Here is a 17,282-nt window from a genome sequence, read left to right as displayed (position 1 = left end):
TATGGAGGATACAACACCCCAATGACCGGGACTATACCTTTTATTCTTCAGTCCACAAAACCTATTCATGAATCGACTTCTTTCTGATAAATCAGAATGCTATTCCCCTAGTACAAGACTCAAAGATAGGTAACATTACTTTTTCAGACCATGCCCGATCTCGCTCACAATGCTCTTGGATATTTTTTCTCCTAAGAATGGCACTTGGCGCCTCAACAAATCCCTTCTGGTTTCAGAGGATTTTGGTCCTCGTTTGAAGAAAGAGATAACAGATTTTTTTGATAGAAACAAGGCATCTTTCCAGTCCTTTGATCACATGGGAGGCACACAAGTGCTATGTACGGGGTCTACTAATACAACAGGGCCATAGGCTCAAAAAGGAGCGTCAGCTCCATCTCACGCAATTATTTCAGGATTTACACGCCCTTTAGACGAGACACAAACGTAACAAACAAACACAAACAAACATTCTGCAGAAACGGAGGCCCAGCTACTGGCCCTAAGAGAGAAAATGAATCTGCTGTGCTGTTGAAAGGCTAGATCTCAGCCTAATAGTGTAATGAAAGGCTTACTTTTACGAATATAGCATTAAATGTGGGAGAGCACTGGCACGAGCAATTAGGTCTAAAAGGGCTTGTGCCTTTGTGTCTTGTGTGCAATCGAACTCGGGCACTCTGCTTCATCACTCTCGTGATATAGCAGATTCTTTTAAGTATTTGTTTGCTGTTGCGAGTATTCAGGATTATTTACGGGCCTCAGGTATCTCTAGGATACCTGAAGAAGCCCTATGTGCACTAGATGATCCCTTCGGCCATGCTGAACTGCAAGCGGCTCTCACCAACGCACCCACGAGAAAGGCCCCAGGCCCCGAAAGGTTCACATTGGTGTATTTATTTAGTGGTGTACTTTCTCTCTTTTAATTATTTTCTAAAAAACGGTGATCAGCTGAACTAAGATCGAAATTGATCTATTTCTCTAAGAAGTTGTCTTTTTATTTTTTATTTTGGCTACTCAATATACTTCATAACTGAGAAATATTATCAGAGGTTTTTATACAACAGTGATGGCAAAGTGTATTAATATGTCTTATCTTTGTTCTTCTATATGGCCTGATGATGTATTTGTTGGTTCTGTTGATTACTTAAAAAAAATTCAACTTGAGCTGTTGATCCCTGTTAACAACAGCAGGTGATAGGAAGAAAATGAAAGGAAGTGTTAAATGAAGATTAGAGCGCCACCTTCAGGCTAGATATAAGACAATATATTTCCATATGAGCTATTTAATATTTACTAGACACAAAATACTTATTTAGTGTGTAATTTGTTTGAAAATAACTTTTTAGATTCAATTGACCTCATCAAGCTTGAAACGTTGTAATTTAAAAATAAGGTGTGGCTATGATCTAAGACTTTCTGACCTAACTGCATGGTTCCTACTACAAGATCTATTAGCTAGAGGTCAGGTAATGTCTTGCCAAATTTTTTATGGCTGTCACTTTGCACTGTCCTAATGACCACAGCAGGAAATAAGCAAAACATTCCATCCATAGTTACTATTTGAAAAGATTGCTAATATATCATATACTGTTTTACACGGATTTCAGGGATGAGTAGTTTACATGCACTGACTACAAACAAAACAAACAAATGTGAATGAAGCAGCTTAAGGCTTTTAGTCAGTTGTTCAGGAAATAAATAAATTTTCGTTATTCAGTAAGCATGCCTGAAAACCAATATACAATGGCATAGTGGAATGGTGGGGTAATTAAAGGTCATCTTTAAATAACCTCATTACAGATCAATCAATCAGCACCCATGAAGATGCAATCCTGGTCACAAGGTTAATAGCTGTACTAACAAAGAGATGAAGAAATTAAAAAATACACTTTTTGCATAATTTAATGAACATTTCAGTAGAAAGAATTCAAAATATGTGGATGTGTTACTGTGAAAAAAATTCTATTTTAATTAAGTCTTTTCCTTGTTTAGAATCCAAACGCGTTCCGTGGCATCTTTCTAATTATTGTGGCTTCTCAGTTATCCCTCTGGACATGGAGATCTATCACAGGTTGATGTCAGGCAGCAGTAACAATGGTCTCACTCTAACTAACGTGCCAATACAGGTAAATATGGATGGAATTAGTGAAATGGTCAACATCTGGACTGTGTTAGAAGATGCTTATTATTAAACTTTGACATGTTAAAAACAATTCACCTATGTGACAAGTACATCAACTACAGACAATATCAGATAATATCAATCAAGGAAAGCCTCATAAATGATCACATATAAGCTAAAATCAAACGTATGTCTTCACAATGCATTCCTGTGTGTTAGGGATATAGCATCACAGTATAAGTTATGGCTGGCTAATCAGAAATAGTCTCTTAATCATCCCTGGCTATTTAGCTAGCTCAGACACTGCACTCACTGTTTGTGCAACGTGTCTCGATTGTGCCGTGCCCCTAGTTCCTGTTCACCTGGTGCTTAATTCAGTGTTTTCTTCTGTCCAGCTCCTGCGTTAACCCCTCGTTGTCTAGTCTGTTGGTTCCCAGCCAACTTCCCTGTGCTGTTCCAGTGTACCTGTCTGTCCATGGATATCCCTGAGTCACCTGTGCCTACTGTTGCTTCCAGTGTCTCCTGTGTTCCCTGTGCCCGCAGTGGTTCTCTGTCACTGTTGTCTGTCTCCTAGATCCCTGGCAATTGACCCCTGGCTTGTGACCTGACCTCCCTCACTTGCTGCCTGTCTTGACCCTGGCCTTCCTCGACTATCCTTCTGCTTTGTGATTTGGTACCGTGTTTTGCCCACCTTGGTGTGTCCAGGGCCCGCAAACTGGCAGTAACCAGCGGCGCAACATCCTCACCATCAGAGGCTCTGGGGAAGACCTGGTTACTGCTTAGACTCTGTGCCTTGGTCATTCTCAGAGCTCACACCACCTCCGTGCAAGCTGTAGCGCCCCCTGGTGGTCCTGTCTTTCCGTGCTTGACAGTTGGTCAGTATTCATCTCAGCCCGAATTATTAATATTATAATTATGAGCCAGTATTTATCGAGAACCAACATATTACGCAGCACTTTACAAAATCCACTGTCATATCACTAACTGTCCCTAAAGGGGCTCATAAAATAATAGTACAGTAATACACTAGGATTCATCTAAAGGTTGTTAGAGGTTCCTTAAGCAGCAAACAATTTCTGCCTCTCAAATAAGTAACCAATGAGATCAACAAACTCTTAGCTATCTGCAAGGAGGACATACATTTCACTGACCACCAAAATTGTGGGCATTCTTCCTAGTGACAACCAGTATAATGGTGCCCATCTACCACTGACCACCCAGTGTTCTCCCCAGCCTCTTTTAGCCAGGTGCACCACTCGGCACTTTTCAGTAATCAGCCGGCTGTTTTTGGGTGGTTACTGAAAAGTTGGGTAACAATGCAGGGGCTGCCACTTGCCTAGAAATTCTTCCAACCGGGCTTCCATGTGTGTCAAAATATTGTAATTGTATCAACAACTTACTGTTCATGGTAGTGTACCACAAAGTGTAGAAGAAAAAAAAATTATTACCATGACCTTGCTTAAAATATGAAAATGATTACATGAGTTTCTGTGTTTTAGAATCGTGGAGAAAGGTTGGTATGGAAGATACTAACCCCTCATCTTACACTTCTTCTTTAGGGTACAGAACTAAAGACTGTCTCCGGTGGATCTCCCACTGTGTCTTTGCAGCTGCTGCTACTGAAGTCTGAGGTAATAAATTGAATGTTCAGATTTGTATATTTAGTTCTAAATCTAAATACCATTTTCATTGCTTACCTATACTTAATTCAGTGTTTTCCCATGCTATTTCCTTGATCTGTAAATTCATCTGTAATGTTTAGGTGATAAATTTGACCAAACTAAAACCAAAACTGAACAAAGCAAATTTCCAATGTAGTTTTGTTGATTAGTGTAAATTATTGGCATTACCTTTTCCAATCAAATTTTACAATTAAAAAAATCATTGTGTACATGTGAGTTTCTGTAGATGACCTAGGAGAGACTAAGACATAGTGTCCTGTTAACAGAGGTCTTATAAGTGCCCACCATCTAGTCTCACTTCCTTATGCAGACACATGGTTTCTTCTAAAACACTGGTATATTAGTCTGGCATCTGTTGTTCCTACTTCAAGTGCCACCTGACCATTCTTCACTGGCTCTCCTATCAGGTGAATACAGGGAGGAAATAGTTGTTATATAGTACACAAGCTCATTTGGCCCATGAAACAGGTATTCTTTCAGCAACTTTGCTTAAATATATCATTTGTATTTACTCCTTCCGATTGCTTTTAGAAATTGCCTTGTTTGGGTGTAATTTTGGGAGTAATTGGATTTTATTAGGTAATATTCTTAATGTTAAATAGTCTGTTTGCATCCTTTTTTAAATGAAAATAAAGGGATGCAATGGAACCAGCAAATCATGGGGGAATAACCATAGAGGCTGGACATGAAATTTCCATCCCTACTGATTAACTATCTAAGAGGTTTTGGCTAATAGGTGTCAAGGAAGGCCTAAAGAAATTCAAAAATGGCTTCATCCAACCATATAGACATGGTCAGATGAATGATCTTTGTTGTTTGTAGGTACCTTAACATATACTTAGATCAGGTAGAAACTCAAAAAAGTTTAATAAAAGCACCCAAACAACTGGTGACAGTATAGAATCCAACCACCTGTCAATCTGCTCCCCTTCCCTCCTTATGTTTCTTAGCTTTTCTCTCTTGTCTCATTTATAATCTGAACTAACAAGCTGTCGATATCTTTTCATATCACCCCTCAGGGCTAGTGGGAGGTGGACAAGGGGAAGCTTCTGCCTAATTTCCCCCATGAGACAGTACAGAGAAAAAAGGAGGGGTCCTGTTGAATAATTCAAAGAGTTTCCTCCCCTTGAGCTGCAATAAATAACCTCCCTCCTGCTCTAATGTCAGGCACTGAATTAATTCAGAGACACGCCACTTAAACTCAATTTTTATCATGGAAGAAGATAAAATGAGAGTCTGTGATGAAATGTCTATACATTAGGGATGTTTATAAAAGCTGGTGGAAAGGGCAGGGGGTTATACTTCCAGGGTTTTCTATACTATTTATAGTGAGGTTAACATCAGGTTTTTCAAAAGTAAAAACCTAGGTAGATAGGGCATGTGTCTTCAAAGTATATTTCATACCATGAGGGATCTAGAGGGACTAGAGAAAAATGCATCCTGATTAAAAAAAAAAATGAATGCTGCTAAATATTGTTTCCTTTTGTCCCTGCAGTACTGTTTTCTGAGCTCCCATGTTAATCACTAACTAATGAGTAGGACTCATGCAGGCACACACTGTGAACTGCACACAGACAAATACACTCCAGATGTCTGTCATTACCTTCTATTACCAACTAATGTTCCCATTTCTAGGGAAATCACAAAATAAAGAAGAGCAAGATTGATCATTTTTCTGTTGCAAACCTGTACCCGTACAAAAAAACAATCCACATTCAAAAAAGTGTTTTTAATTACTAATACTCATTCCAAATCTATAGGATAATATGTATCATAGAGATTTAAGTTGGGTTTACATCTGTGCAACAATGCTTGTAATAAGTGTTGTGTACTTCGGAACAAGACAGCCACATAGATGTGAACCCAGTCTTAACCAAAGTCCCCTATACAGCAGGACTGAAAAGGGAGGGGGCAGCAAGGTAAACCAGACCTAAGCGACCAACCTTGTCTACAGAATAACTATTATTAACAAACCTTATTTATAAAGCGCCAATATATTAGGCAGCCTGTACATCAAATAGGGGTTGCAAATGACAGACGGATACAAATAATGACACAGGAGGAGAGGAACTTGCCCCGAAGAGCATACAATTGAAGAGATTGGAAAAGTAGAACACAATAGCAGAGGATATGGAATGGTGGGTGAGTTTAATAGACGCAAGAAGACAGCTAGGCAAGTTTGTAAAAATGACTTTTAGGGGTAGAAAGTAGAAGCATTCCCAATAGAACTTGGAAGAGAGGTTCAGAATAGAACAATACTGTAAAACCAGCACATAGAGACCTTGGTGAGAGGAGCAGGGACCACTGCGATAACATCAGAAGAGTGATGCTGTTCCTACACTGCATAATTACTGTTTGATACAGATCATTTACCAAGCTTTAACTGCAATTGAAAACAATGAGGTTAGGGGTCTGACTGTTGTCTGAGAGGACTCAGTAAATATCAAGAGTGGTCAAACATAATTACTAATCTTTTGTTTTACCTGTGTCCTGTTTACCTGGCAGCCTATAGTTTTGCTTTAATTGAGGTAACTGATTACACCGAATCACCAAATAAATTGGTAAACTCCTTCCCTAACGAATTAGAATCAGGGTATCTACGTGTACGTGTATATATGCGGTGGTCTTCATAAACCAAATAAAATTATGTGTTCCCTAGAATCCAGAAATTTTTTTGGGCCCAGCAGAAATACAATCTTCAAATGAACAACCGTACCCTGCAAACACTAGGAATGAGTCCTCTAGAAAAGCAAGCAAGAGTGAGGTAAGTGCATATCAGAAAACTATGCAATATATACAATATATTCGGTTATTGAAAGCAATGCATACCAGTGTAAAATATGAGACTGGTGCCCAGTGTGTTATATCCTTATTGGTCAAGGTACTACCCCATAATTACGATGATCATTTACTGGGCCGTACTGTGTTGTGGGCAGTATCTTTTAAATACCAATGCATATTCTTCACTGCTATTCTATATGATCACATTGGTGTTCCTTGCTGTGTCCTCATGGATGCACCATAATTATAGTAGGCGATTTGTGGATGAGGCCCAGCCTTTGTAAATGGACCTTCTATTTTAGTGGAAGTTCCCCTTGAAGGCCATCTTCACATAAGAACTTCACTATGCCTACAACCCTGAAACTAACCCTCACACTAACCTATTCCTTATGTAAAATGCTCCCCTACTATTCAGAGATGAAAGAACTGGAGCATTCTGCCATGAGCTTTCTTAACACATACAATGCATAAGATTTTTCACCACCGCTTCATATGTGGACAGGACATAAGGACTATGTAGAGGAAACAGAAAATAGGAATTAAAGTAGCAGCAAAGGAGAGGCATGTAGGACAAGGCTATACGGGGCATATTTTGTGGGTTTTCTGTATTAAGATGGTACACATAAAAAACAAATTTAATTTGTGATTCTTCATGCAACAGATTTAGTTTGCAGGACTTAAATTGTCAGCAAATGTGATGGAATTCACAGATAATTGGTATATAGAATAATCATTCCACCAACTCATATATTTCCACCAGCTCATAGTGTGGTTCAGAGCTGCTTTTCTTTCTACACCCTACATTATGATATTTTATGAAAAATCAAAAAAAGAAAAAGACAGTTGTTTCATACTTATTATTCATATTCTGAGTAATACTAAAAATCTCTCACAGAATTGATGGTCATAGGTTAATCTTCTGGTTGAGATGATATATATCAAGTTACATAGTTATCTAAGAGGAGAAAGAAAGCATGGCATTTACTTCAACTAAAAACTTCTATAGGGAGAGCTCTAATGGTTCACTGGAGTTTAAACACACTGGGCCTAATTTTTTAAAACTCTCCAATACTGGAGAAAATAAACTTGTATCGGTGAACCTGGGTGATCCAGCAAACCTGGAATGGATCTGGTCCAGGATTGAAAACATTTATTAACAAATAGCAAATTACTTTTAAGAAATACATTACTGTTCCAAAAAGCACTCAGAAAACTACAATGATAAACATTCCACTGTAATATTTCTTACAACCTTGTTTGCAATTTTAATAATGCTGCCCTTACTGTAAAGAGCCTTTTCCACGTTTTAGTCTAGTTTGTTTCCTTTACTTCCTGTTCCTGTTCTCCAAAAGAAATCAGACAACTCCCTGTGTTTTTGACCTTTTAGCATGGGGGAACCCCATGAAATACCTTACAGGTCTTCAGGGAACCCCTGCTATAGTTGCTATATCCACAACTTACAGTACATTAGTGTGGTGGTCAGTAGGAAGAATGCTTCTTACATTACTGGGGGAAGAATGTCACCCTTACAGATAGCCAAGAGGATCATTGGTGTCAGTGGAAACTGACCTGAAAGGCACAAACTGCTCATTGCTCAAGGAACCCCTAGCAACTTCTGGAGGAATCCTGATAGAGAAACACTGCCCTAAATCAATGTTCTACAGCATATTTATTATAAATATTTTAGCCTTCTTTTTTGCATGTCATCTATAGGAATCTACTTTGCCGTAATGGGTGTGTTCATAATTGTAAATATAATTTCATCTAGTGAAGGCATGTTATTTTTACATCTTCTGTGACTTTGCAGTTTGTGTTCTGACCAGTGGCAGTGCATTGACGTTAACTGACTACTTTACAAAATTGCTTTATGTTGCAATGGTAACAAGAACCATACATATTCATGATCCTGTCTGCAGACCACACCTATTGTATATCAGGATTACCAGGACCTGCACAGTAACAGTACAAAGAACACAGCAAGGTGTTTAGGCTGTTCACTTTGCAATGTGAAATTTTACAATGCATGAACATTTTTTTCTTTTTCCTAGTTGGATGATTTATGTCAGCACAGCTTTACCTTATTCATTAGGTTAAGTGAAAATTCACTTTGCAAAGTGAACATACTTTAGTAAATTAGGGTAAATGTGTACATAAACATTAGTTGACCACCTTTTTAGGTACACCGCTTTACCACTGGGCTGGACTCCCTTTTACCTTTATATCTACAGTAATTCTTCATGACATATATTTACAACATTTCTTAATGATTTTGGTTCATATGGACATGATAGCATCACTGAGTTGCTGCAGATTTGTTAATTATGCATACATTATGCAAACATCACATTCTACAACATCACTTATTGTAAAGAGACCAGTTTGAGATGATTTGAATTTTGTGACATGGTACAATATCTTTCAGAAGTAGCCATCAGAAATGAGTACACTGCAACCATAAAGAGATGGACATGGTCAGCAACAATAATAAGTAGGTTGTCATTTAAAAAATGGTCAATTGATACTAAAGTGGTGACTCGATTATGGTGACTCAAAATTCTGATTCTAATATCCCAATGTCACAGCAGAGACTGAACAGCCCAGTCAACATTTCTGCCAATCTTCTCATATCCAATTTTTGTGAACATATGTAAATTGTAGCCTCAGGTAGCACCTGATGTTTTCCCCTGCTTCTGTAGCCCACCTGCTTTGAGGTTTGACATGCTGTGCATTCAGAAATGTTTGTAACTAAGTAGATTTTGAATTGCTGTTGCCCTTCTTGCAGCTCGAACCAGTATGGCCATTCTCTTCTAACCTCTGTCATCTGCAGAGCAAGGGAACTGTTGTTCACTGTATATTTCCCCTTTTTCTGACCATTTTTCTATAAACCCTAAAGATAGTTGTGTGTAAAGAATCCCAGCAGATTATCAGTTTCTGAAATACTCAGACCAGCCCACCTGGTACCAACAACTATGCCACATTTAAAGTCACTCAAATCAACATTCTAATGCTCAGTTTGAACTTCAGTAGGTTGTCCTGACAATGTGTACATACCTAAAAAACATTAAATTGCTGACAAGTGATTGGCTGATTAGATATGTATGCTATCAAGCAGTTGAACAGATGGACCTAATAAAGTGTCCTTGACTATATCCTGTTACTGAAGCATCTGTGCCAACACTCTGTACTTTAAATTGTTGGACGGATTTCTATAGCTTTCAGTTATATTATATTTTACTATGTTATTTTTTTATTTAGTTTTTTTTGTAGTCCTTTATATTGTATCATAATGCTACTGATGGTAAATTGTGGCAAGTCACTGATGTGTGTCCCCGTATATATAGAGATATAATTGTTGTGCTCCCAGACACTGCTTTATAGCCCAAAGCTGAAATCTGCGAGATTGCTTTACCAGTTAGTTTTATATTTTCAAATATCTGCTCTTTCCAGTGATATGGACTGAGATAGGCTTGTGATGTATGTGTAGAGACGGCTACTTGGGTTCTTAACATATTTCCAATGACATTGACAAAATACACAGGAAATTATCACTGAATTAAAAGTCGGATGATGGGAAAAAGAAAGACGCAGTTGGGATGAGCTGAAAAAGGCAAAGAGAGGACAGGGACCATGGCTTACTAAGCTCTGTCTTCTCATCCTTGGGGTGCCTCCACATTTGGATTAGTCCACATAAGCAAAGGATGAAAGGAAAGGATGAAAGGGAAACAGCTGCCTTTCTGCTTATCGCTGGTGCCCAGAGAAGAAACTATATTCCTGCAGAGACCACTGAGACTTCTCAGCTAGGCCTGTGTCTTTGAGGAAACTGCTGAGTCTGGTCTGCTGGGGATGTTTAACGTTCTTCTGTAATCCAGCTTCTCTGTACAGGCACATCCAACTGATATGACACTATTAAGTCTTAGATCTGTGTCAATGTATACAGTATGTTTGTTGTTAAACAATCCTCTTTGTGCATTTGTATGCTTTTTATGGGCTGTCAGAGTATTAAATGCACGGCCATACTTGCATTTTCTGCTGGCTTCAGTATATACTGTGCAGGTTCCTAATACTTCTCACCCATCAATGGTATGATTCTTTACCATATAAGGATGTTTCATAACTAGTCTTTTAAAATGGGGTGCTCGGGGCTTTAATAGACAAAAGATATCGAGAATATTGGTTAAAGCATTTGTTGGAGATCCACACCATCTCATCTTAAATTAACAACTCTCTTTTCCTATGCAGATGCAGAAATTTACTTAGAGAATCAAAAGACTAGATAAAACGAATGAGCTGCCATAATGCAACACACAGCAAAACACATGTTAACATGCACAAATATGACCTGAAAAATTCCTTTTTGATCTCTAGTTATAGTTACATTCCAGGCACTAAAATCATACCACCTTTCCAATTCAATTTATATAGAGATCACAATCTTGGCAGCCTTCATTTAAACACACACTAGACGCTGTGGAGACCAAATTAAATCCAACTTTGAAATCCTTATTGTGATCTTTGAAAGGATTTGAGGATGAACGACTGCACATTACATGCAACTAGAGAGGTCAGGGTTGGCTTTTTTGAATATTTTATTACATTGTAAATCTCTTAATGTCAATACTTTGGACATAGGTGATGAAATCATAATTAAATCTCATAACAGTACCCATTTAAAATGTGCATTTTTCACAAATCCTATTTGTCTATTAAAAACCTGCCTAAAGTAAAATAAACCCTTTAAATTCCTATCAGGGTTTTAGTTGCTAAAAGTAAGATGTTATCCATAGACAAACACATAGCTCATTGAGGAATACAATAAAAGAGATATTTTGCCCATCATTAAGTGTCCTGCCATAACCTTACCAATTCAAGTGACATAAATACTAATTTCTTTTTCCACAAACAAAAGGGAATGATATCCACAAATAAATAATAATGTCTGGGGTAAAACTGTATGGTTGTGACAGTTGAAAGCTTTCATTTTGACTTTAGGTAATAATTTGACCACTTTTTACATCATTTGTTGTAACACTAGCAGGGAGAATATACAAACTCAATGCACATAGCAATTTAGCCAAGATTTAAATCTAAGAGTCTGGGTCAAACTACAGAGTCACCTTGATCAAAAGAAGCACATTGGTTGCAAGGATCAGATCATTGATGGCTATACCAATAGATGTCTTTCTGTCCCTGGGGTTGGGGTAAATGCCATGTGTTAAAGGTTCACTCCTGAGCAAATCTTGTACAAAGTTCAAGTATCATACAGCCTTTGGCGCAAGCAAGGTCATTTCTCAAATCGGATACTATGTGTATACAAGGCTGTCTGTAGCCAATGCATCCCAAAGACAGATTTATGGCCCCTGGGGGAGATTCTGATTAAAAGCTGATTCTTAGTTTGTAAACACAGTGAAGAATAATGAAAGAGAGAGATTTATAGTAATGAAGCAAGGGGAACGGCAGCTATAAGATGCATAAGGGAGGGGTGCTGGTTTTAGAAGAAAGAAAAGCTACAGTGACAAAACAGATATACTAAAGCAAGAAAGATTATTTATTCATGCTAGTAATACTTATTTCAGTTCCAATGAGTTACTTCAATGTGTTTTAGTGTCTCACAGTCCAACATGTTAAATGTTCAATTTATCTAGCTTTTATTAGCTTTTATTTCAGATATTATACACTTTAATGTATTACTGGGCTTTCCCTTCCCCATATTTCTCATTATCAAAACAGAACTGATTTAAGATGTTGATAAGCCCTAGGCAAAGTTTAAATTACTGAGCCGCCTTCAATAATATATTCGTCCACTCTTTTTTTTCAACTCTTCTGATTCTCTTCGGCAAAAAGAATATTTGCACTAAAGGAATCACCGAGCAGTTTCATGCTGTGTGCCCAGATCATGAGAGAGAAAGATAGCACCATATAAATTGTCTTACAAGATGTGATGGGGAACGTACAATAATAAACAAAGAATGTTGTATACTTATCAGTGATATTATAGCGTTAATTACCAATCTATGAAAATCAGTTTTGCTGTTGAAACACTTAAAGATTATCTAAAATTTTCAGTTGGACCAATATAATCACAGTTTTTCTGTTGTCTGTGGGTTTTGTTTTGGCCTATTTGCACCAGTTTAATCATCGGTGTCATCATTTTTCCCCCTGTACTTTGCCTTCTTTTTTATATGCGGAAGGATTGTGAATGCGGAAACCTGTGCTAACTCTGAGCACACAATATCTTAGCCAAGGTCAATATCTGGGACCCTGGTGCTGGATGGCCAGAGTGCTAATCACAAAGCCACCATGATCAAATCAAGCACATTTAATTCTTTTTTTCATACATATATGTATTAAATATCTGATGTCCTTTGGTGGCCATCACCATTCTCCTTCTGTACCTGCCTTCCTTTTTCTTCAAAGAATAAGGATTATAAAAAGAGAAACATACATATAAAAAAAGCTATGCAGGACCACAATACTCACCATTTATTGTATTCCATTTCTCGTATTGCTGCTCAGAAATGTCATGACATAAGCCACAGTACTTACAATGGTTTTGCTCCTACCCACTGAATAAACAGGTAAACTACATTTACTGGAGAATAAAACTATGGCACCAATTGTATCCATCACTGATAAAATTATAAACAACAATTCATATCAATGCCAATAAAATTAGCTCTACTGCGCATGCGGGCAGGGCTGACCCTGGGAGGGCCTCTGCCCCCAAGCTTTTATCAGTTTCGCCTAATTCGCCGGCCAATCAGAAAATAGCCTCCTAATCATCCCTGGCTATTTAGCTAGCTCAGACACTGCACTCAGTGTTTGTGCAAAGTGTCTCCATTAGTGCCGAGCTTCTGAGCAAGGTTCTTTACACCTGTTGTTTGATTCAGTGTTCCTCTGTTCAGCTCCTGTGTTAACCCCTTGTTGCCCAGTCTTTTGTTTCCAGCCAATTTCCTTGTGCTGTTCCAGTTTTCCTCTCTGTCTGTGGATATTCCTTTGTCACCTATGCCTCCTGTTGCTTCCAGTGTCTCCTGTGTTTCCTGTGTCTGCAGTGGCCCCTGTGTCACTGGTGTTGAGTTCCTGGATCCCTGGTATTTGACCTCTGGCTTGTGACCTGACCTCTCTTGCTTGCTGCCTGCCTTGACCCCCAGCCTTTCTTAAGGATTCTTCTGCTTAGTGATTTGGTACCTTCCTGCCCACCGTGGTGTGCCCAATGACCGCAACCTGGCAGCAACCAGCAGCGCAACATGCAGCTTAAACTCTGCGCCTTGGCCTTTCTTAGGGCTCACACCACTTTTGTGCAAGTTGTAGCGCCCCCTAGTGGCCCAGTCTCCCTAAGCGTGAGAGCCCATATTTACAGGTTAAAGTATTTTGTACTTTTAAATTGGTTATTATGGGTATATACTAAACTGCTTCTCAAAAGTTTTATAGACAACTTATATGAGAACACTGCGTAACCTGAGTATAAACCAAGATCAAATTCTTATTGTCACTTTCAGCTCCAAAAATCTTGGTTTATACTCAAGTATATACAGTATTTCTGTGGCATTTTCAGTCACAGAGAGCATTTTATTGACTCAATCAATTGTTAATGCCTTTAGAAAGAATGCCAAATTTCCTTAATTTTTGCAATTTCTATAGAATCATACTTTTTTTTACTTTGCTTACCATTTATATTGTTTAAACATGAATCATTTGAACATTTATATCCATTAAACATGAAGAGAGTGTATTAATCATCCACAAAAATATGGATCTTAGCAGCTGCCTTATGTTAGTTAGGATCATCAAATTATTGCTGTCAACCACTAAGAAGAACAACATCTATAGAATACATGTTATGTGTGACATTTGGAATCTGCAACCTGAAGGGAAATACTGGATTTAACGACTGTATAATTGGAATGTCAAATGTCTTATACCATTACTTTGAATAAAAAATGCTTCCCACTAGGAATTATTTGTAGCTTAAGTAACAGGGTAATGCTAAAGCGAGGGATTGGACAGGTTTTCCATGTAAATACCATGTCTGGATAATATTTAGTGCAAGCAATGTACTGCCCAGTGGAGGTATGGCACATTCCACGTTCTATATAATTTTTTTCCAAACCCACCTTCCAATAGTGTTAGCAGTGTGTTTTTCACATATTAATGGCACCTTTTCCTGCAATGAGACAAGTTAGGAATTTTGTATTAGATGGTATAGGAACAATGGCCACCCCATGGCATGCTTCATAAAAAGATAAAAAAAAATCATAATCCCTACATTGCTAATTAAATATTATCGTGGAATTACAGTCTTGCATATACATGAAGGACATTTCACCCAACTCCTTATTGCACATATAACTATCCTAGTTGCCTTTGTCCTAAAGTAATGTCATCTCAAAAAAAATACATATACTTGCAAGCAAGATTCTGTTTTTGAAGTACTAATGCGGTGGCAAATCTATTAGAGTAGAGGGGAACATTTACCTTTAATTCTACATTGATTTCATTTTTTTTTTTTTGTTTAATTTCCTACCACTCTCCAACCCATATTATTTTTATTCTTGTTTAGTGCCTTCTAAATTTGAGTGTAAAAGATATATTTAACTATTGAGGTATGGGCCCAGAGCTACAGCCCAGGAGGCTTGAACTGTACTCCAAGGAAACCTTGAAAAATCTGAATCTGTGTTTTTATTCAGTCTATCCAAACTGGCTGCATGTCATCACCGCAGGTAGCAGGTTCTGCTCACATTAAATATCTGATGTGCTTCCCCTGTAATATTTTATAAATTCATGCATCTGTATTTCAACCCAGAATAAATACTGCAGGTGGTATATTGGGAAAATATTTAAAAACACTGCCCTTTTTTATTACACCGGCTCTACACGAAGATGCATTAAAAGATGATTCCACAAGGAAATCACCATGTACAAATGTGTGGATAAGGGTGTGGAGAAGAGCAAAAAAGAAACTCATACATTCTCATGCCTTTCATTCTCACCAGATACATTGTAATATATTTGTTTAAATAAATGCTGGCTTCAAAATCACCCTAAAGTGTATTATCTCTTATAATACGGCCTTGCTTTTTTATTCAACACAAGGTGTTATCTTTACTAGGACCTGCCCCTGTTATTTGAATGATTTAGTGTTTGAAACAATATTAAGAATTTTTGTTGAATGTTGGAATGGTGATTGATATGCAGCATACTATCTTCTGAACTGAAATGGACATTGAGCTTTGGTGGCTTAATACATACCAAAAAAAACAACCAAATGTGTCAACTATGTTTGGACTAATAAAATTACTTTATAGGTCAATACAATTAGAGGTCAATAGAAATGCAAAAGCAGCTTGATGTAATTTAGAATTTAGTCCTATTGGCCCTAGGTTATAAGTAGGACAAAATTACATGTGAATAAGCATAGAAGGATCTAATAAAACATTATATTTCCATCACCACTGGTTACAGAGCTACTAGACCTGCTAATGTGATCCAGAACAATGACACTGATGACAATTATAAGACTTGGCAAATCAAAGAATGGCAACCACTACAAGCTGGTTGGGTTTAGCTTAACAGGGTTAGTCGGAGGTGTATACATTTTTGTCAGCTGCATACACAATGATGCACAGTTTTAGACATTAGGTTGTGTACATTTTTTCAACCCCCCCCCCACACACACACACACACTGTTCACACATCTGTTCCTATATTGCACCCATTCTGCACACACGTTTCTGAAACTCTTTTGTTAATCCTTCAGTACTGTACACATTCTAAACAATTGTTCCATCCACTGTATCGTTCCTGCCCATCTCTTCCACCATTGTACCACCTTCTGCTCCATGACTGTACCGCCCTGCAAATCTACTTCACTAATGCCCCACTTCTTTTCCACACATGTAAGCTTGCCTTGAACTCCATAAAACCATTGCCGCTGTCAGTCTTGATCCCTTGGCAGGCCAGAACCCACTGCCATAATTCTATTGCAGAGCTTCCCCATCACCTATATCTTCTAAGCAGGAGTCTGTGGTAGGTACAGCAAAAAGATACAGCCACAATCCCTCCTACCATCATATTCGGGCACAATGACCTTTGTCCATTGATCCATGTTGCTACTATTGGGCACATCAGACATGTTGGATAGCATGACAAGGGATGCGATCTACCAATAATGGGGCCACAATTTACCTGCTGCCTACCCCTGGTTAGTGTATAGCAAATGTAACTTTATATTATCTGGTTTTGGGAAAACCCCTAAAAATAACTTTCTAATCTTCAGGGAACCCCTGCTATGATGCATTTATTTCTTATTAAAAATATTGATCTTAACAATAAAAGAGGTTTTGATTTCAATGTAATGAATATTCAGTAAAAATCATCGATTATCAGGCAACATAATGCCCAAATGATATTTATAAATATAATCAAAAGTGGAATTATTTTGTCCGACATAATCGATTTGGTCTAATCAGTCGTTTAGGCTTAGTTCACGGAAGTTTTCCCCAGCATTTAACCTGAGGGCTAACGCTAGCGTTTAACCTGAGGGTTTAATCTATGGGCTAATCTACACCAGGGCCTTTTCCTTGAGGCACATTTTTGAGCGTTATACATAACGCTTTTTGCAACGTTTTAAACTTTATAATGCAGGGTTAACGCAGGTTAACATGGATAAACGCGGGTAACGTGTCTATTGATTTCAATAGGGG

At 38.0% G+C, this 17,282-nt stretch overlaps 1 protein-coding gene across 1 annotated transcript in view; it reads left to right on the top strand.

The window, feature by feature from the left end:
• CCDC33 (coiled-coil domain containing 33) overlaps positions 1-17,282 on the top strand; it is a gene marked incomplete in the record, with an annotated part of 47,454 nt that overhangs the window by 13,544 nt on the left and 16,628 nt on the right. Inside the window, 3 exon segments of the mRNA XM_072399074.1 lie at positions 1,990-2,123; positions 3,679-3,750; positions 6,461-6,565. Of these exon segments, the coding sequence (XP_072255175.1) occupies positions 1,990-2,123; positions 3,679-3,750; positions 6,461-6,565 (311 nt within the window).

Source organism: Pyxicephalus adspersus, chromosome 2 (assembly GCF_032062135.1).
Source record: "Pyxicephalus adspersus chromosome 2, UCB_Pads_2.0, whole genome shotgun sequence".
Taxonomy (NCBI): domain Eukaryota; kingdom Metazoa; phylum Chordata; class Amphibia; order Anura; family Pyxicephalidae; genus Pyxicephalus; species Pyxicephalus adspersus.
The sequence above is the reverse complement of the archived record's forward strand: the minus strand, read 5'-3'. Positions and strand labels throughout refer to the sequence as shown.